This window comes from Erythranthe guttata, chromosome 3, assembly GCF_056151865.1.
Source record: "Erythranthe guttata isolate IM_541 chromosome 3, IM_541, whole genome shotgun sequence".
NCBI lineage: Eukaryota > Viridiplantae > Streptophyta > Magnoliopsida > Lamiales > Phrymaceae > Erythranthe > Erythranthe guttata.
The window spans coordinates 8,752,883-8,773,747 of NC_142535.1; the positions used below are offsets into that span (position 1 = coordinate 8,752,883).

Here is a 20,865-nt window from a genome sequence, read left to right on the forward strand (position 1 = left end):
TCATGATCCTTTTTGCGAATGCACTTTTGCAAGAGTACTTTTGTGCATGCTTTTGTACACTTACTTATGTGCGTATATTTCTAGCGAGAGTTTTTGTGCACGTTTCTTGATGCACATTCATGGCCTCGAACTGTAGTACGTATTTTCATGATCGCTTTTGGAATCCAATTTTGACCATGTTCGAGTCCTAATTTGGTTTTTTGCCATTAGACAGGAATTGTTGCCAGCTGAAATAGCTTTCTAATGCCGCCGGAACCAGTTGATTTGGAGTCTTGATGAGAAAGTTATGCTCGACTTCGTTGACGTACACTACCAAAGATGTTGAGGGATTCTCTCTTCTAATTTGATTTTATTTTCCTAATTGCAACTGTTTTCTTACCCTTTGATCAGTTTTTGCTTCATGGACACCTAATTTTCGATTTCTACCTATAACATACAAAATCCACCAATTCAAACATAAATATAAATTAATCCAAAAAAAAAATCAACGTAGACGTAAACGTAAACGTAGAGTTTTATTTCTACACACCACTGTATCTTTTTTATCTAGTGTTTTTGCTGTTGTTTGCTGATGCGTATTAAAGTCCTAGTATTGTAGTTTGTGTTTTTAATAACGTTGTTGCGATTGCACTTTTGCGCATGTTTTTTTACATGTACGTTTGTGCATGTCCATTTGAGCGCGTGTGCTTGTGCATGTTTGTTGATTTGTATTAATGTCCTAGGATTGTATTTTGTGTTTTCATGATCCTTTTTGCGAATGCACTTTTGCGTGAGTACTTTTATGCATGCTTTTGTACACTTACTTATGTGCGTATCTTTCTAGCGAGAGTTTTTGTGCACGTTTCTAGATGCACATTCATGTCCTCGAACTTTAGTACGTATTTTCATGATCGCTTTTGGAATCCAATTTTGACCATGTTCGAGTCCGAATTTGGATTTTTCACGTTAGACAGGCATTGTAGCCAGCTGAAATAGCTTTCTAATGTCGCCAGAACCAGTTGATTTGGTGGCCGGATGAGAAAGTTATGCTCGACTTCGTGGACGTACACTACCAAAGATGTTTAGGGATTCTCTATTCTAATTTGATTTTATTTTCCTAATTGCAACTCTTTTCTTTCTCTTTGATCACTTTTGCTTCCTCGACACCTAATTTTCAATTTGTACCTATAAGATTCCAAATCCACCAATTCAAACAGAAAATAAATTAATCCAAAAAAAAAATCCACATAAACGTAAACGTAGAGTTTTATTTCTACACTCCACTGTATCATTTTTATCTAGTGTTTTTGTTGTTGTTTGTTGATGCGTATTAAAGTCCCAGAATTGTAGTTCGTGTTTTAAAGAACGTTGTTGCGAATGCACTTTTGCGCATGTTTTTTTACATGTACGTTTGTGCATGTCCATTTGAGCTAGTGTGCTTGTGCATGTTTGTTGATTTGTATTAATGTCCTAGGATTGTAGTTTGTGTTTTCATGATCCTTTTTGCGAATGCACTTTTGCGTGAGTACTTTTGTGCATGATTTTTTACACTTACTTATGTGCGTATCTTTCTAGCGAGAGCTTTTGTGCACGTTTCTTGATGCGCATTCATGTCCTCGAACTTTAGTACGTATTTTCATGATCGCTTTTGGAATCCAATTTTGACCATGTTCTAGTCTGAATTTGGATTTTTCACGTTAGACAGGAATTGTAGCCAGCTGAAATAGCTTTCTAATGCCGCCGGAACCAGTTGATTTGGAGTCCGGATCAGAAAGTTGTGCTCGACTTCGTGGACGTACACTACCCAAGATTTTGAGGGATTCTCTCTTCTAAATTGATTTTATTTTCCTAATTGCAACTCTTTTCTTTATCTTTAATCATTTTTGCTTCCTGGACACCTAATTTTCGATTTGTACCTATAAGATACCAAATCAACCAATTCAAACAGAAAATAAATTAATCGAAAAAAAATTCCACGTAAACGTTAACGTAGAGTTTTATTTCTACACTCCACTGTTTCTAGTTTATCTACTGTTTTAGCTGTTGTTTGTTGATGCGTATTAAACTCCTAGTATTGTAGTTCGTGTTTTTAAGAACGTTGTTGCGAATGCACTTTTGCGCATGTTTTTTTACATGTACGTTTGTGCATGTCCATTTGAGCAAGTGTGCTAGTGCATGTTTGTTGATTTGTATTAATGTCCTAGGATTGTAGTTTGTGTTTTCATGATCCTTTTTGCGGATGCACTTTTGCGTGAGTAATTTTGTGCATGCTTTTGTACACTTACTTATGTGCGTATATTTCTAGCGAGAGTTTTTGTGCACGTTTCTTGATGCGCATTCATGTCCTCGAACTGTAGTACGTATTTTCATGATCGCTTTTGGAATCCAATTTTGACCATGTTCGAGTCTGAATTTTGTTTTTTGCCATTAGACAGGAATTGTTGCCAGCTGAAATAGCTTTGTAATGCCACCGGAACCAGTTGATTTGGAGTCCGGATGAGAAAGTTATGCTCGACTTCGTTGACGTACACTACCAAAGATGTTGAGGGATTCTCTCTTCTAATTTGATTTTATTTTCCTAATTGCAACGCTTTTCTTACCCTTTGATCATTTTTACTTCATGGACACCTAATTTTTGATTTGTACCTATAATATACCAAATCCACCAATTCAAACAGAAATATATATTAATCCAAAAAAAAAAAAATCAACATAAACGTAAACGTAGAGTTTTATTTCTACACTCCACTGTATTTTATTTATCTAGTGTTTTTGCTGTTGTTTGTTGATGCGTATTAAAGTCCTTGTATTGTAGTTCGTGTTTTTAAGAATGTTGTTGCGAATTCACTTTTGCGCATGATTTTTTACATGTACGTTTGTGCAGGTCCATTTGAGCGAGTGTGCTTGTGCATGTTTCTTGATTTGTATTAATGTCCTAGGATTGTAGTTTGTGTTTTCATGATCCTTTTTGCGGATGCACTTTTGCGTGAGTACTTTTGAGCATGCTTTTGTACACTTACATATGTGCGTATATTTCTAGGGAGAGTTTTTGTGCACGTTTCTTGACGCGCATTCATGTCCTCGAACTGTAGTACGTATTTTCATGATCGCTTTTGGAATCCAATTTTGACCATGTTCGAGTCTGAATTTGGTTTTTTGCCGTTAGACAGGAATTGTTGCCAGCTGAAATAGCTTTCTAATGCCACCGGAACCAGTTGATTTGGAGTCCGGATGAGAAAGTTATGCTCGACTTCGTTGACGTACACTACCAAAGATGTTGAGGGATTCTCTCTTCTAATTTGATTTTATTTTCCTAATTGCAACGCTTTTCTTTATCTTTGATCATTTTTGCTTCCTAGACACCTAATTTTCGATTTGTACCTATAAGATACCAAATCAACCAATTCAAACAGAAAATAAATTAATCCAAAAAAAAAAAAAAATCCACGTAAACGTAAACGTAGAGTTTTATTTCTACACTCCACTGTTTCTATTTTATCTAATGTTTTTGCTGTTGTTTGTTGAGGCGTATTAAACTCCTTGTATTGTAGTTCGTGTTTTTAAGAACGTTGTTGCGAATGCACTTTTGCCCATGTTTTTTTACATGTACGTTTGTGCATGTCCATTTGAGCGAGTGTGCTTGTGCATGTTTGTTGATTTGTATTAATGTCCTAGGATTGTAATTTGTGTTTTCATGATCCTTTTTGAGGATGCACTTTTGCGTGACTACTTTTGTGCATGCTTTTGTACACTTACTTATGTGCGTATATTTCTAGCGAGAGTTTTTGTGCACGTTTCTTGATGCACATTCATGTCCTCGAACTGTAGTAAGTATTTTCATAATCGCTTTTGGAATCAAATTTTGACCATGTTCGAGTCTGAATTTGGTTTTTTGCCGTTAGACAGGAATTGTTGCTAGCTGAAATAGCTTTCTAATGCCGCCGGAACCAGTTGATTTGGACTACGGATGAGAAAGTAATGCTCGACTTCGTTGACGTACACTACCAAAGATGTTGAGGGATTTTCTCTTCTAATTTGATTTTATTTTCCTAATTGCAACGCTTTTCTTACCCTTTGATCATTTTTGCTTCATGGACACCTAATTTTCGATTTGTACCTATAAGATACCAAATCCACCAATTCAAACAGAAATATATATTAATCCAAAAAAAAAAAATCAACGTAAACGTAAACGTAGAGTTTTATTTCTACACTCCACTGTATCTTTTTATCTAGTGTTTTTGCTGTTGTTTGTTGATGTGTTTTAAAGTCCTTGTATTGTAGTTCGTGTTTTTAAGAACGTTATTGCGAATTCACTTTTGCGCATGATTTTTTACATGTACGTTTGTGCAGGTCCATTTGAGCGAGTGTGCTTGTGCATGTTTCTTGATTTGTAATAATGTCCTAGGATTGTAGTTTGTGTTTTCATGATCCTTTTTGCGAATGCACTTTTGCGTGAGTACTTTTGTTCATGATTTTGAACACTTACTTATGTGCGTATCTTTCGAGCGAGAGTTTTTGTGTACGTTTCTTGATGCGCATTCATGTCCTCGAACTGTAGTACGTATTTTCATGATCGCTTTTGGAATCCAATTTTGACCATGTTCGAGTCCGAATTTGGATTTTTCACGTTAGACAGGAATTATAGCCAGCTGAAATATCTTTCTAATGCCGCCAAAACCAGTTGATTTGGAGTGCGGATGAGAAAGTTATGCTCGACTTCGTTGACGTACACTACCAAAGATGTTGAGGGATTGTCTCTTCGAATTTGATTTTATTCTTGATTGTGACTTTGTTGAGCTCACGGTAATCGATGCAAAGGCAGAGGGATACGTCTTTCTTCTTGACAAAGAGAACCGGTGCGCCCCACGGGGAATGGCTGGGTCGAACATAGCCTTTGTCGTGCAATTCTTGGACTTGATCTTTTAGTTCTTTCAATTCCATCGGGGCCATACGATACGGTGCTTTGGAAATTGGCGTAGCTCCGGGAATCAGATTGATTTCAAACTCGATTTCTCGATCAGGCGGAAGTCCGGGAATGTCATCGGGAAATACGTCGGGAAATTCTTGGACAGCTCGAATGTCGGAAATTTGGGCTTTGGGGTCGGACTCGGATTTTTGAATGTCCACTAAGTAGCCGGAGTGACCCTTGTGAATGAGTTTGACTGCTTTGATCGCGGATATGATTGAAATCGAGGGTTTGGGTTGACTTTCGAATTTTAGGGTTTCGCCGTTCGGAAGAGGAAAAATGACCGTTTTTGAGGCACAGTCGATTTGGGCTTTGAATCCATGCCTAGGTATAACTTTGAAGTTTTGGATCAGTAGGAGGATTAGGTCGAAATTCATGGTTTGAGTACGAACTCGGATTGGACAATTTATTATGACTAGGTTAGAGCACATCTCTTCGCCAGAGGGAATGAGAATTCGGTATTCGTAGTTTAGTCGATTTGGTTCGAGATTTAAGTGCGCAATTATGTCTTTCGATATAAAGGAATGAGTAGAGCCGGAATCGATAAGAGCGTAAATGGGTTCTTTGAGGATAAATATAGTACCTGCGATCATAGAAGGGTCTTGCTCGATTTGTTCTTGAGTCATGGCGAACACTCGACCGGGGACGTTCGGTGGGGGTTTCGGGCAATCTTTCACCATGTGTCCGGGCTGATGGCATCGAAAGCAACTCCTTGTTCCGTGTATGCATTCTCCGGAGTGACTCTTTCCACACTTTGGGCAGGTTGGCCTCGGCGGCGGTGGCGGTGGTCCGTTTGATTGGCGAATGGGCTGAGTTCCTTTTCCTCAGAATGGGCGGTTGCCAAAGTTGTTCTTTTTCCACGGACGTTGGAAATTTGGAGTCGCTCGGCGTTTGTTTTGAATTTCTCCCTCGTCTTGGGCAGCCATGAGTGCCTTGTCTACGAGTTGGCGGAAAGTTGAGGCGTCGGACATACGAATGTCCCTACGGATTTCTGGTTGAAGGCCGCGAATGAAATGGTTCTTCTTTTCTTCGGCGTCTCGAGCGATGAATGGGGCGTAGAGGCAGCCACGTTCGAAACGGCGGATGTACTCGATCATTGGTAAGTCGCCTTGGCGGAGTTCGAGAAATTCTTTGAGTTTGTGGGCTCGCACGTCTTTCGAGAAATATTTTTCGAAGAATTGGACTTTGAAATCGGTCCATGGCAGAGTTTCGAGATTCGTTCCTTCTTAATTTGATTCCTTCCCACCAGTGACGAGCTTCGTTTCGGAGTAGGAATATGGCACAGTGCACGCGGTCGCGGTCAGTCATTTGCATGTAGTCGTAGATGACTTCGAGAGATTTGATCCACTCTTCGGCTATGGTGGGGTCGGTTCCACCGTGAAATTCGGATGGGTTCATTCGGAGGAATCGTTCGTATATGGCTTGAGGCGCATTATTTTGAGGCGGGGTTTGGTTACGTTGGAGAAGTTGTTCGATTTGACGTTGGTGGTTTTGGGCATGTTCACGGATTAAGTTAGAGAGATTATTAATGGTTTGATTGGGGTCTTGTGGTTCATCAGTGGGATTGCTCGGGTTTGCTCGGGTTATACGTCTCGCCATTATTTCTATATTAATTATCATTAATAAGTAAAGCAAATAAAACACATAAAGAAAATAATACACATACTTTACCGGATGGTCCGAGCTTTGCGTCTCGAGTAGTCTCTAAGCCTGTGAAGTTCGTACGAGTATCTATGAACCATGCTCTGATACCACTGTCTGTAGCACCCCCCTTCTTATCGGGCGATAAATCGAACCAGTTTATCGGAATATTTATTAAACTAGCGGAAGCAAAGGATCTCTTTGTAATTAATGAAACTTCTAGAATGGGGCGAAAATGCAATTATTAAAAATATGGGTATTTGAAGGCTTTGCATTTTCGAAAACTTTCTTAGGTTACTTTAGTCGAATAAAAGCTTTGTTTGGAAATAAGTTTCGAGGGGAGGTTTTTTCATTCGAGTGCTACATTCTCACTATCGATTTTCGGTTCGAGAAGAAATCAGAGTTCGAAAAGGTTATTTTGGTGAATAATTCGAAAGTTTCTAGCGAAGGCATGAAAATAGCAAATTACGAAACTTACTATAATTAAAGTAGGAATTAAATTAAGTACGATTCATAACGAAAATGAGTTCAAAAGTACGAAAAGAGAAATGTTACGGTTTAGGGTTACACCACCAAAAGAAAATAACCAAAAGTTCTAGCATCGTTCATAGGTCCTCGTACGTCTTCCAAAATTCCGGGCAAGACCTCGATCCACTACTCGATCCATCCCGGTTGAGGATTACTAGCACTACTACCTGCAATTAAAAGACATCTATATGAGCTATAAAGCTCAGTAAGAAATCCGAGTAATATCGAACTTTGGAAATACGTTATATATAATATATAATATTGTATACCCGTTCTAACCCACGTTTCGTACAACAACACAAGGCAATCGGTCAAATCACATATCTCACGAAAACACATCATTTCACAAAATCACGTAATTATGCAAAATGACTAAAATGCCTTTTTTGTGAAAATCATGAAAAAACACATTTTTTTTTTCGGTTTATCGGATCCGTGAAAGATTAATTTATGTACCAGATAATAAACCTGTTACGAGCCCGTTTTCACTAAGTGGAATCAAACCACTACACACATCATCCTAGTTGGATACCGGCCCACTATATCCGAGTTGTTTATTACCCGATATTCCATTAATCTTTCAAATAAAATCATTTAATGCAACTTTTCAAAATAATGCTATAACCCACACATGACATCACAAATATCAATCAAGTGCCACAAATCACACAAATATCACAATTTACCACATATTTATGATTTGGACAAAAATCCCAAATTCACACACATAAACACACAACCACACACGGCACACACACCATGCACAATCAGCACACACATATTCACACATTTTCAGCAGACACACATGCAGCCAACACATTAAACATCACTGTTTAACATCAAACCATGCTTAAAAACAAAAAACTCCTTTTTCACATTTCGTTTAATGAATTTATTACCACTTATAGGTAATAATCCATTTCAATAAATTCTCACAGCCATTAAACCACATCCAACAGAAATTAAAAGTACAAAAATACCAAAACTCATCACTCATAACCATTAAATCAACACATAAACATTAAGGCACAAAACATATATAAATGACATGCAAATTATCCTTATCTTGAATTAATAGCAAACTGATTCCAAAAATTCTCAAATTAAATCCTAGAACTCCTAACTGATCCAAATTTCATATTCTGAAATTATTTTAAATTTTTACAAAGTTTCGAATTTTCTTGAAATTAAAAACTAGGAAAATCCCTTTTTCAATTTAAAAATCCAAAACTCTAATATAACTCTAATTGATTTAAAAACATGTTAAATAAAACTTTTTCCTATCTAATACTTGCTGAAAAACAGATCCAAACTTTAAAAATGAGATATTTTTTCGGAAATTGCAGTTTTGACCCAAAAGTTTCGAAATTCATACATGCAACCACACTAGAAGTTCAATTTCTACTTTTTCATGAAAACCCCTAACAACTCTGAAATTCCACTTTTCTAGATGCAGAAAATGAAATTGAAAAGTTACTTTATGCAGAAATTTCGGAAATTACACAATTTACCCCAAAATCTCTAGATCTACACATGCAAGCTTACTAGAATTTCAAAAATCAACTTTTCTTACAAAAACTCTTTAAATCCGAAATTTTTTGTTCAATAAATGCTGGAAAACAGTTTTGAAAACATTTTTCGGACATACTTTACAAAAATTACAGATTTGGCCCAAACTTTCGAAGATCTACACATGCAACCACCTAAAAGTTCAAAAATTCATTTTTCTTGAAAAACACCTTTTTGAAATCTGAAATTTTTAAGGCTTTTGGCCAATAAAATTTGAATCTAACCACTATCAACATAGATGATGCATGCAAGAGCAAGAAAATAACAAGAAACACTCATTTTTCATTTTTCTTCAAAAACCCCTAATTTTCGAAATCACTCCCAATCTTTTAGAAAATTTTGAAAAACCATTTCAATACTATTGATGCCATTTAATTGCAGCAAGAAATCGGAATTTCTTACCTTAAATTGCCGAAAGAAAAGATGAAGGAAAATCGAAGGAAAGTGCTTCAAAGGTTGATGCCAAGCTCTAGCCAAACTACTTTGATTGTGAAAAAGAAAGAGTGGATTTTTAAGAGAGATAATGTGTATTTTTTTTCTTTCTCAGTGAATGATGCTGAAAGCTAATCAAAGTCCATGGTTAAATAGGAGACTTGGAAATGATTTTTTATTTTCTTTGAAAAAACAAGAAATGAGGTGGAAGAAGATGAAGAATGGAGGTGGTGGTGAGGTCTCGGTGGAATGGAGAAGAGGAAGACAAGTAATGGGGTGATGTGTTGCAAGAAGGAATTAGAAGAGTGTATTTTCATATCTTGAGTGTGGATTAAGGAAATGATCACAAGATGACAAATGTTAAGTCATGCAAAAATCCTACTAATTTTATTTATTTAAATAAATCCCACTTGCATATCAACACACACATACACCTCATCCGAACACACACACACACACACGCACAATTCGGACATATATATATATATATATTCAAATGTATAATGCAAGTATTAACATATATATATGTATACGTATGCATGCTGTATGTACGTGTATATATGTATCTATATATACAATTCACATAATTTACCAAGTTTCAAATAATTTATCAAATAAATAAAACACGCAATTATTCAATTTACGGGAATTTAAATCATATAAATCACACATATACTAACGCACGTAATTATTCACGTAAGTAACATAATTAAATTCACGTAATGCATATAATTAATATCACGTAATAATAATATTTTCCTAAGGATTCTCGAGTTAGAAATATTAGTCTCGGGTTTTTAGAGTTTTCGGGTTTTGGAAGGGTGGGGTGTTACAATTTTGACCATGTTCGAGTCCGACTTTGGATTTTTCACGTTAGACCGGAATGGTAGCCAACTGAAATAGTTTTCTAATGCCGCCAGAAACCAGTTGATTTGGAGTCCGGATGAGAAAGTTATGCTCGACTTCTTGGACGTACACTACCAAAGATGTTGAGGGATTCTCTCTTCTAATTTGATTTTATATTCCTAATTGCAACTCTTTTCTTTCTCTTTGATCAGTCTTGCTTCCTGGACACTTAATTTTCAATTTGTACCTATAAGATTCCAAATCCACCAATTCAAACAGAAAATAAATTAATCCAAAAAAAAAATCCACGTAAACGTAAACGTAGAGTTTTATTTCTACACTCCACTTTATCATTTTTATCTAGTGTTTTTGCTGTTGTTTGTTGATGCGTATTAAAGTCCTAGTATTGTAGTTCGTGTTTTTAAGAACGTTGTTAAGAATGCACTTTTGCGCATGTTTTTTTACATGTACGTTTGTGCACGTCCATTTGAGCGAGTGTGCTTGTGCATGTTTGTTGATTTGTATTAATGTCCTAGGATTGTAGTTTGTGTTTTCATGATCCTTTTTGCGGATGCACTTTTGCGTGAGTACTTTTTTGCATGCTTTTGTACACTTACTTATGTGCGTATATTTCTAGTGAGAGGTTTTGTGCACGTTTCTTGATGCGCATTCATGTCCTGGAACTGTAGTACGTATTTTCATGACCGCTTTTGGAATCCAATTTTGACCATGTTCGAGTCTGAATTTGGTTTTTTGCCGTTAGACAGGAATTGTTGCCAGCTGAAATAGCTTTCTAATGCCGCCGGAACCAGTTGATTTGGAGTCACGATGAGAAAGTTATGCTCGACTTCGTTGACGTATACTACCAAATATGTTGAGGTATTCTCTCTTCTAATTTGATTTTATTTTCCTAATTGCAACGCTTTTCTTACCCTTTGATCATTTTTGCTTTGCTTCATGGACACCTAAGTTTCGATTTGTACCTATAAGATACCAAATCCACCAATTCAAACAGAAATATATATTAATCCAAAAAAAAAAAAAATCAACGTAAACGTAAACGTAGAGTTTTATTTCTACACTCCATTGTATCTTTTTTATCTAGTGTTTTTTGCTGTTGTTTGTTGATGCGTATTAAAGTCCTTGTATTGTAGTTCGTGTTTTTAAGAACGTTGTTGCGAAATCACTTTTGCCCATGTTTTTTTACATTTACGTTTGTGCATGTCCATTTGAGCTAGTGTGCTTGTGCATGTTTGTTGATTTGTATTAATGTCCTAGGATTGTAGTTTGTGTTTTCATGATCCTTTTTGCGAATGCACTTTTGCGTGAGTACTTTTGTGCATGCTTTTTGACACTTACTTATCTGCGTATCTTTCTTGCGAGAGTTTTTGTGCACGTTTCTTGATGCGCATTCATGTCCTCGAACATTAGTACGTATTTTCATGATCGCTTTTGGAATCCAATTTTGACCATGTTCGATTCCGAATTTGGATTTTTCACGTTAGACAGGAATTGTAGCCAGCTGAAATAGCTTTCTAATGCCGCCGGAACCAGTTGATTTGGAGTACGGATGAGAAAGTTATGCTCGACTTCGTGGACGTACACTACCCAAGTTTTAAGGGATTCTCTCTTCTAATTTGATTTTATTTTCCTAATTGCAACTCTTTTCTTTATCTTTGATCATTTTTGCTTCCTGGACACCTAATTTTCGATTTGTACCTATAAGATACCAAATCAACCAATTCCAACAGAAATATAAATTAATCCAAAAAAAAAATATCAACGTAAACGTGAACATAGAATTTTATTTCTACACACCACTGTATCTTTTTTATCTAGTGTTTTTGCTGTTGTTTGTTGATGCGTATTAAAGTCCTTATCTTGAATTAATAGCAAACTGATTCCAAAAATTCTCAAATTGAATCCTAGAACTCCTAACTGATCCAAATTTCATATTCTGAAATTATTTTAAATTTTTACAAAGTTTCGAATTTTCTTGAAATAAAAAACTAGGAAAATCCCTTTTTCAATTTAAAAATCCAAAACTCTAATATAACTCTAATTGATTTAAAAACATGTTAAATAAAACTTTTTCCTATCTAATACTTGCTGAAAAACAGATCCAAACTTTAAAAATGATATATTTTTTCGGAAATTGCAGTTTGACCCAAAAGTTTCGAAATTCATACATGCAACCACACTAGAAGTTCAATTTCTACTTTTTCATGAAAACCCCTAACAACTCTGAAATTCCACTTTTCTAGATGCAGAAAATGAAATTGAAAAGTTACTTTACGCAGAAATTTCGGAAATTACACAATTTACCCCAAAATCTCTAGATCTACACATGCAAGCCTACTAGAATTTCAAAAATCAACTTTTCTTACAAAAACTCTTTAAATCCGAAACTTTTTGTTCAACAAATGCTGGAAAACAGTTTTGAAAACATTTTTCGGACATACTTTACAAAAATTACAGATTTGGCCCAAACTTTCGAAGATCTACACATGCAACCACCTAAAAGTTCAAAAATTCATTTTTCTTGAAAACACCTTTTTGAAATCTGAAATTTTTAAGGCTTTTGGCCAATAAAATTTGTATCTAACCACTATCAACATAGATGATGCATGCAAGAGCAAGAAAATAACAAGAAACACTCATTTTTCATTTTTCTTCAAAAACCCCTAATTTTCGAAATCACTCGCAATCTTTTAGAAAATTTTGAAAAACCATTTCAATACTATTGATGCCATTTAATTGCAGCAAGAAATCGGAATTTCTTACCTTAAATTGCCGAAAAAAAAGATGAAGGAAAATCGAAGGAAAGTGCTTAAAAGGTTGATGCCAAGCTCTAGCCAAACTACTTTGATTGTGAAAAAGAAAGAGTGGATTTTTAAGAGAGATAATGTGTATTTTTTTCTTTCTCAGTGAATGATGCTGAAAGCTAATCAAAGTCCATGGTTAAATAGGAGACTTGGAAATGATTTTTTATTTTCTTTGAAAAAACAAGAAATGAGGTGGAAGAAGATGAAGAATGGAGGTGGTGGTGAGGTCTCGGTGGAATGGAGAAGAGGAAGACAAGTAATGGGGTGATGTGTTGCAAGAAGGAATTAGAAGAGTGTATTTTCATATCTTGAGTGTGGATTAAGGAAATGATCACAAGATGACAAATGTTAAGTCATGCAAAAATCCTACTAATTTTATTTATTTAAATAAATCCCACTTGCATATCAACACACACATACACCTCATCCGAACACACACACACACACACACAATTCGGACATATATATATATATATATATATATATATATATATATATATATATATATATATATATATATATATATATATATATATATATATATATATATATATATATATATATATATATATATATATATATTCAAATGTATAATGCAAGTATTAACATATATATATATGTATACGTATGCATGCTGTATGTACGTGTATATATGTATCTATATATATACAATTCACATAATTTACCAAGTTTCAAATAATTTATCAAATAAATAAAACACGCAATTATTCAATTTACGGGAATTTAAATCATATAAATCACACATATACTAATGCACGTAATTATTCACGTAAGTAACATAATTAAATTCACGTAATGCATATAATTAATATCACGTAATAATAATATTTTCCTAAGGATTCTCGAGTTAGAAATATTAGTCTCGGGTTTTTAGAGTTTTCGGGTTTTGGAAGGGTGGGGTGCTACAATTTTGACCATGTTCGAGTCCGACTTTGGATTTTTCACGTTAGACCGGAATGGTAGCCAACTGAAATAGTTTTCTAATGCCGCCAGAAACCAGTTGATATGGAGTCCGGATGAGAAAGTTATGCTCGACTTCTTGGACGTACACTACCAAAGATGTTGAGGGATTCTCTCTTCTAATTTGATTTTATATTCCTAATTGCAACTCTTTTCTTTCTCTTTGATCAGTCTTGCTTCCTGGACACCTAATTTTCAATTTGTACGTATAAGATTCCAAATCCACCAATTCAAACAGAAAATAAATTAATCCAAAAAAAAAAATCCACGTAAACGTAAACGTAGAGTTTTATTTCTACACTCCACTTTATCATTTTTATCTAGTGTTTTTGCTGTTGTTTGTTGATGCGTATTAATGTCCTAGTATTGTAGTTCGTGTTTTTAAGAACGTTGTTAAGAATTCACTTTTGCGCATGTTTTTTTACATGTACGTTTGTGCATGTCCATTTGAGCGAGTGTGCTTGTGCATGTTTGTTGATTTGTATTAATGTCCTAGGATTGTAGTTTGTGTTTTCATGATCCTTTTTGCGGATGCACTTTTGCGTGAGTACTTTTGTGCATGCTTTTGTACACTTACTTATGTGCGTATATTTCTAGTGAGAGGTTTTGTGCACGTTTCTTGATGCGCATTCATGTCCTGGAACTGTAGTACGTATTTTCATGATCGCTTTTGGAATCCAATTTTGACCATGTTCGAGTCTGAATTTGGTTTTTTGCCGTTAGACAGGAATTGTTGCCAGCTGAAATAGCTTTCTAATGCCGCCGAAACAAGTTGATTTGGAGTCAGGATGAGAAAGTTATGCTCGACTTCGTTGACGTATACTACCAAAGATGTTGAGGGATTCTCTCTTCTAATTTGATTTTATTTTCCTAATTGCAACGCTTTTCTTACCCTTTGATCATTTTTGCTTCATGGACAACTAAGTTTCGATTTGTACCTATAAGATACCAAATCCACCAATTCAAACAGAAATATATATTAATCCAAAAAAAAATAAAATCAACGTAAACGTAAACGTAGAGTTTTATTTCTACACTCCACTGTATCTTTTTTATCTAGTGTTTTTTGCTGTTGTTTGTTGATGCGTATTAAAGTCCTTGTATTGTAGTTCGTGTTTTTAAGAACGTTGTTGCGAAATCAATTTTGCCCATGTTTTTTTACATGTACGTTTGTGCATGTCCATTTGAGCTAGTGTGCTTGTGCATGTTTGTTGATTTGTATTAATGTCCTAGGATTGTAGTTTGTGTTTTCATGATCCTTTTTGCGAATGCACTTTTGCGTGAGTACTTTTGTGCATTCTTTTTGACACTTACTTATCTGCGTATCTTTCTTGCGTGAGTTTTTGTGCACGTTTCTTGATGCGCATTCATGTCCTCGAACATTAGTACGTATTTTCATGATCGCTTTTGGAATCCAATTTTGACCATGTTCGATTCCGAATTTGGATTTTTCACGTTAGACAGGAATTGTAGCCAGCTGAAATAGCTTTCTAATGCCGCCGGAACCAGTTGATTTGGAGTACGGATGAGAAAGTTATGCTCGACTTCGTGGACGTACACTACCCAAGATTTTGAGGGATTCTCTCTTCTAATTTGATTTTATTTTCCTAATTGCAACTCTTTTCTTTATCTTTGATCATTTTTGCTTCCTGGACAGCTAATTTTCGATTTGTACCTATAAGATACCAAATCAACCAATTCCAACAGAAATATAAATTAATCCAAAAAAAAAATATCAACGTAAACATGAACATAGAGTTTTATTTCTACACACCACTGTATCTTTTTTATCTAGTGTTTTTGCTGTTGTTTGTTGATGCGTATTAAAGTCCTTGTATTGTAGTTCGTGTTTTTAAGAACGTTGTTGCGAATGAACTTGTGCGCATGTTTTTTTACATGTACGTTTTTTTACATGTCCATTTGAGCGAGTGTCCTTGTGCATGTTTCTTGATTTGTATTAATGTCCTAGGATTGTAGTTTGTGTTTTCATGATCCTTTTTGCGAATGCATTTTGGCGTGAGTACTTTTGTTCATGCTTTTGAACACTTACTTATGTGCGTATCTTTCGAGCGAGAGTTTTTGTGCACGTTTCTTGATGCGCATTCATGTCCTCGAACTGTACTACATATTTTCATGATCGCTTTTGGAATCCAATTTTGACCATGTTCGAGTCCGAATTTGGATTTTTCACGTTAGTCAGGAATTATAGCCAGCTGAAATATCTTTCCAATGCCGCTAGAACTAGTTGATTTGGAGTCCGGATGAGAAAGTTATGCTCGACTTCGTTGACGTACACTACCAAAGATGTTGAGGGATTCTCTCTTCGAATTTGATTTTATTTTCCTAATTGCAACTCTTTTCTTACCCTTTGATCATTTTTGCTTCATGGACACCTTATTTTCGATTTGTACCTATAAGATACAAAATCCACCAATTCAAACTGAAATATAAACTAATCCAAAAAAAAATAAAAAATCAACGTAAACGTAAACGTAGAGTTTTATTTCTACACTCCATTGTATCTTGTTTATCTACTGTTTTTGCTGTTGTTTGTTGATGCGTATTAAAGTCCTAGTATTGTAGTTCGTGTTTTTAAGAACGTTGTTGCGAATGCACTTTTGCGCATGATTTTTTACATGTACGTTTGTGCATGTCCATTTGAGCGAGTGTGCTTGTGCATGTTTGTTGATTTATATTAATGTCCTAGGATTGTAGTTTGTTTTTTCATTATCCTTTCTGCAAATGCACTTTTGCGTGAGCACTTTTGTGCATGCTTTTGTACACTTACTTATGTGCGTGTCTTTCTAGCGAGAGTTTTTGTGCACGTTTCTTGATGCGCATTCATGTCCTCGAACTTTAGTACGTATTTTCATGATCGCTTTTGGAATCCAATTTTGACAATGTTCGAGTCCGACTTTGGATTTTTCACGTTAGACAGGAATGGTAGCCAACTGAAATAGCGTTCTAATGCTGCCAGAAACCAGTTGATTTGGAGTCCGAATGTGAATGTTATGCTCGACTTCGTTGACGTACACTACCAAAGATTTTGAGGGATTCTCTCTTCTAATTTGATTTTATTTTCCTAATTGCAACTCTTTTCTGTATCTTTGATCATTTTTGCTTCCTGGACACCTAATGTTCGATTTGTACCTATAAGATACCAAATCCACCAATTCAAACAGAAAATAAATTAATCCAAAAAAAAAAATCCACGTAAACGTAAACGTAGAGTTTTATTTCTACACTCCAATGTATCTATTTTATCTAGTGTTTTTGTTGTTGTTTATTGATGCGTATTAAAGTCCTAGTATTGTAGTTCGTGTTTTTAAGAACGTTGTTGCGAATGCACTTTTGCGCATGATATTTTACATGTACGTTTGTGCATGTCCATTTGAGCGAGTGTGCTTGTGCATGTTTGTTGATTTGTATTAATGACCTAGGATTGTAGTTTGTGTTTTCATGATCCTTTTTGATACGATCCGCACAAGCTCCAAGACAAAGAATTGGAAGAAGGGAAAGCGAGTGAGATTAATGGAGCCGTTCGTGTTGGGATTGAAGAATAAAGGCTTGAATCAGGCCTTTGAAGAGTCCGTGGTGTGGAATTGGAAGAAAAGAAAGAGAAGAATTCGTTGGACAAGTCGAATTCCATGCATCCGAGATTCTCGCCTATTCTGGCAGAGTTTACCATTCGAGTTGTAACTCTCGCATCTGAATTCCATTTGAGTTTATTAAAAATGATTCGGAAAGCTAACTGAAAGATCTACAACTTTCATGTTTTGAGCGAAGAGATATTCGAAGTGGAAGAGTGTCGCAATTGAGCTTTAATTGCATGCACGTGCACAGCCCAATGTCGCGAGATTAGAAGGGTGATCGAGAAGCCGACTTGAAGATCAAGTTATCTAATTTATTTATGCACGTTTTAATTAAGTATTTATTATGTTTTTATTATTTTAGAGTTTTTTATGGTTAGGATTTGCTTATTTACAAGTTTCCTTATTATAGTTTAGGTAGGAGTCATTTTCCTTGTGAAAAAAGAGTCTTTTTAGACCTTATAAATAGGTTGCCGATTTGGCTTATTTTATTAGGACGAATTTTAATGATTTAATTGAGAATATTCTCTTTGGTTCTGTAAGAAATCTTCGAACATATCGGTGGATTCCGTTTGTTCACCCCGACTTATCAATCGATCTTTCACAATCGATTGTGGCGTCTTCACATACCAAGGTTCTTGCCTCTTTATAGGCAACGGGTCGCGGTTCCACCCATTTGAATATTTGTTTTTGGATTTTTTCGATCTTGCTTCGGCGTAGGGTATTAGGGTCTCGTAACAAGTTCTACGGGGTTCGTATCACTTTTTGAAATGCACTTTTGCGTGAGTACTTTTGTGCCTGCTTTTGTACACTTACTTATGTGCGTATCCTTCTAGCGAGAGTTTTTGTGCACGTTTCTAGATGCGCATTCATGTCCTCGAAATTTAGTACGTATTTTCATGATCGCTTTTGGAATCCAATTTTGACTATGTTCGAGTCCGACTTTGGATTTTTCACGTAAGACAGGAACTGTAGCAAGCTGAAACAACTTTCTAATGACGCCAGAAACCAGTTGATTTGGAGTCCGGATGAGAAAGTTATGCTCGACTTCGTTGACGTACACTACCAAAGATTTTGAGGGATTCTCTCTTCTAATTTGAGTTTATTTTCCTAACTGCAACATATTTCATTATCTTTGATCATTTTTGCTTCCTGAACACCTAATTTTCGATTTGTACCTATAAGATACCAAATCCACCAATTCAAACAGAAAATAAATTAATCCAAGAAAAAAAAATCCACGTTAACGTAAACGTAGAGTTTTATTTCTACACACCATTGTATCATTTTTATCTAGTGTTTTTGCTGTTGTTTGTTGATCCGTATTATAGTCCTTGTATTGTAGTTCGTGTTTTTAAGAACGTTGTTGCGAATGCACTTTTGCGCATGTTTTTTTACATGTACGTTTGTGCATGTCCATTTGAGCGAGTGTGCTTGTGCATGTTTGTTGATTTGTATTAATGTCCTAGGATTGTAGTTTGTGTTTTCATGATCCTTTTTGCGAATGCACTTTTGCGTGAGTACTTTTGTGCATGCTTTTGTATACTTACTTATGTGCGTATCTTTCTAGCGAGAGTTTTTGTGCATGTTTCTTGATGCGCATTCATGTCCTCGAACTGTAGTACGTATTTTCATGATCGCTTTTGGAATCCAATTTTTACCATGTTCAAGTCCGAATTTGGATTTTTCACGTTATCCACGTATTATAGCCAGCTGAAATAGCTTTCTAATGCCGCCGGAAACAGTTGATTTGGAGTCCGGATGAGAAAGTTATGCTCAACTTCGTGGACGTACACTACCAAAGATGTTGAGGGATTCTCTCTTCTAATTTGATTTTATTTTCCTAATTGCAACTCTTTTCTTTCTCTTTGATCATATTTGCTTCCTGGAAACCTAATTTTCGATTTGTCCCTATGAGATACCAAATCCACCAATTCAAACAGAAAATAAATTAATCCAAAAAAAAAAAAATCCACGTAAACGTAAACGTAGAGTTTTATTTCTACACACCATTGTATCATCTTTATCTAGTGTTTTTGCTGTTGTTTTTTGATCCGTGTTATAGACCTAGTATTGTAGTTCGTGTTTTTAAGAACGTTGTTGCGAATGCACTTTTGCGCATGTTTTTTTACATGTATGTTTGTGCATGTCCATTTGAGCGACTGTGCTTGTGCATGTTTGTTGATTTGTATTAATGTCCTAGGATTGTAGTTTGTGTTTTCATGATCCTTTTAGCAAATGCACTTTTGCATGAGTACTTTTGTGCATGCTTTTGTACACTTACTTATGTGCGTATCTTTCTAGCGAGTGGTTTTGTGCACGTTTCTTGATGCACATTCATGTCCTCGAACTGTAGTACGTATTTTCATGATCGCTTTTGGAATCCAATTTTTACCATGTTCGAGTCGGAATTCGGATTTTTGCCGTTAGAGAGGAATTGTTGCCAAATAGCTTTCTAATGCCGCCGGAACCAGCTGATTTGGAGTCCGGATGACAAAGTTATGCTCGACTTCGTTGACGTACACTACCATAGATGTGAGGGATTCTCTCTTCTAATTTGATTTTATTTACCTAATTGCAACTCTTTTCTTACCCTTTGATCATTTTTTCTTCATGGACACCTAATTTTCGATTTGTACCTATAAGATACCAAATCCATAAATTCAAACAGAAATATAAATTAATCCAAAAAAAAAATCAACGTAAACGTGAACATAGAGTTTTAATTCTACACACCACTGTATCTTTTTTATCTAGTGTTTTTGCTGTTGTTTGTTGATGCGTATTAAAGTCCTTGTACTGTAGTTCGTGTTTTTAAGAAAGTTGTTGCGAATGCACTTTTGCACATGTTTTTTTACATGTACGTTTGTGCATGTCCATTTGAGAGAGTGTGCTTGTGCATGTTTGTTGATTTGTATTAAATGTCCTAGGATGTAGTTTGTGTTTTCATGATCCTTTTTGCAAATGCACTTTTGCGTGAGTACTTTTGTGCATGCTTTTGTACACTTACTTATGTGCGTATCATTCTAGCGAGAGTTTTTGTGCACGTTTCTTGATGCGCATTCATGTCCTCGAACTGTAGTACGTATTTTCATGATCGCTTTTGGAATCCAATTTTGACCATGTTCGTGTCGGAATTCGGATTTTTGCCGTTAGAGAGGAATTGTTGCCGAATAGCTTTCTAATGCCGCCGGAACCAGTTGATTTGGAGTCTGGACGAGAAAGTTATGCTCGACTTCGTTGACGTACACTACCATAGATGTTGAGGGATTCTCCCTTCTAATTTGATTTTATTTTCCTAATTGCAACTCTTTTCTTACCCTTTGATCATTTTTGCTTCATGTACACCTAATTTTCGATTTGTACCTATAAGATACCAAATCCACAAATTCAAACAGAAATATAAATTTATCCAAAAAAAAAAAAATCAACGTAAACGTGAACATAGAGTTTTATTTCTACACACCACTGTATCTTTTTTATCTAGTGTTTTTGCTGTTGTTTC

General features: G+C 35.5%; 1 protein-coding gene across 1 annotated transcript; it reads right to left on the reverse strand.

Annotated features, from left to right (window-relative positions):
• Positions 1-408: 408 nt before the first annotated feature.
• LOC148771716 (uncharacterized) lies at positions 409-5,628 on the reverse strand. The gene is made up of 2 exons (XM_088815191.1): positions 4,771-5,628; positions 409-426 (listed from the first exon to the last, which is right to left on the reverse strand). The coding sequence occupies exons 1-2, from the start codon at positions 5,626-5,628 to the stop codon at positions 409-411; spliced, it is 876 nt and encodes a 291-aa protein (XP_088671317.1).
• Between the last annotated feature and the right edge of the window lie 15,237 nt (positions 5,629-20,865).

What these genes read in the sequence shown, in the direction of transcription:
- LOC148771716 (XM_088815191.1), bottom strand. Translation starts at nt 5,628, where the DNA reads ATGGTGAAAGATTGCCCGAAACCCCCACCGAACGTCCCCGGTCGAGTG.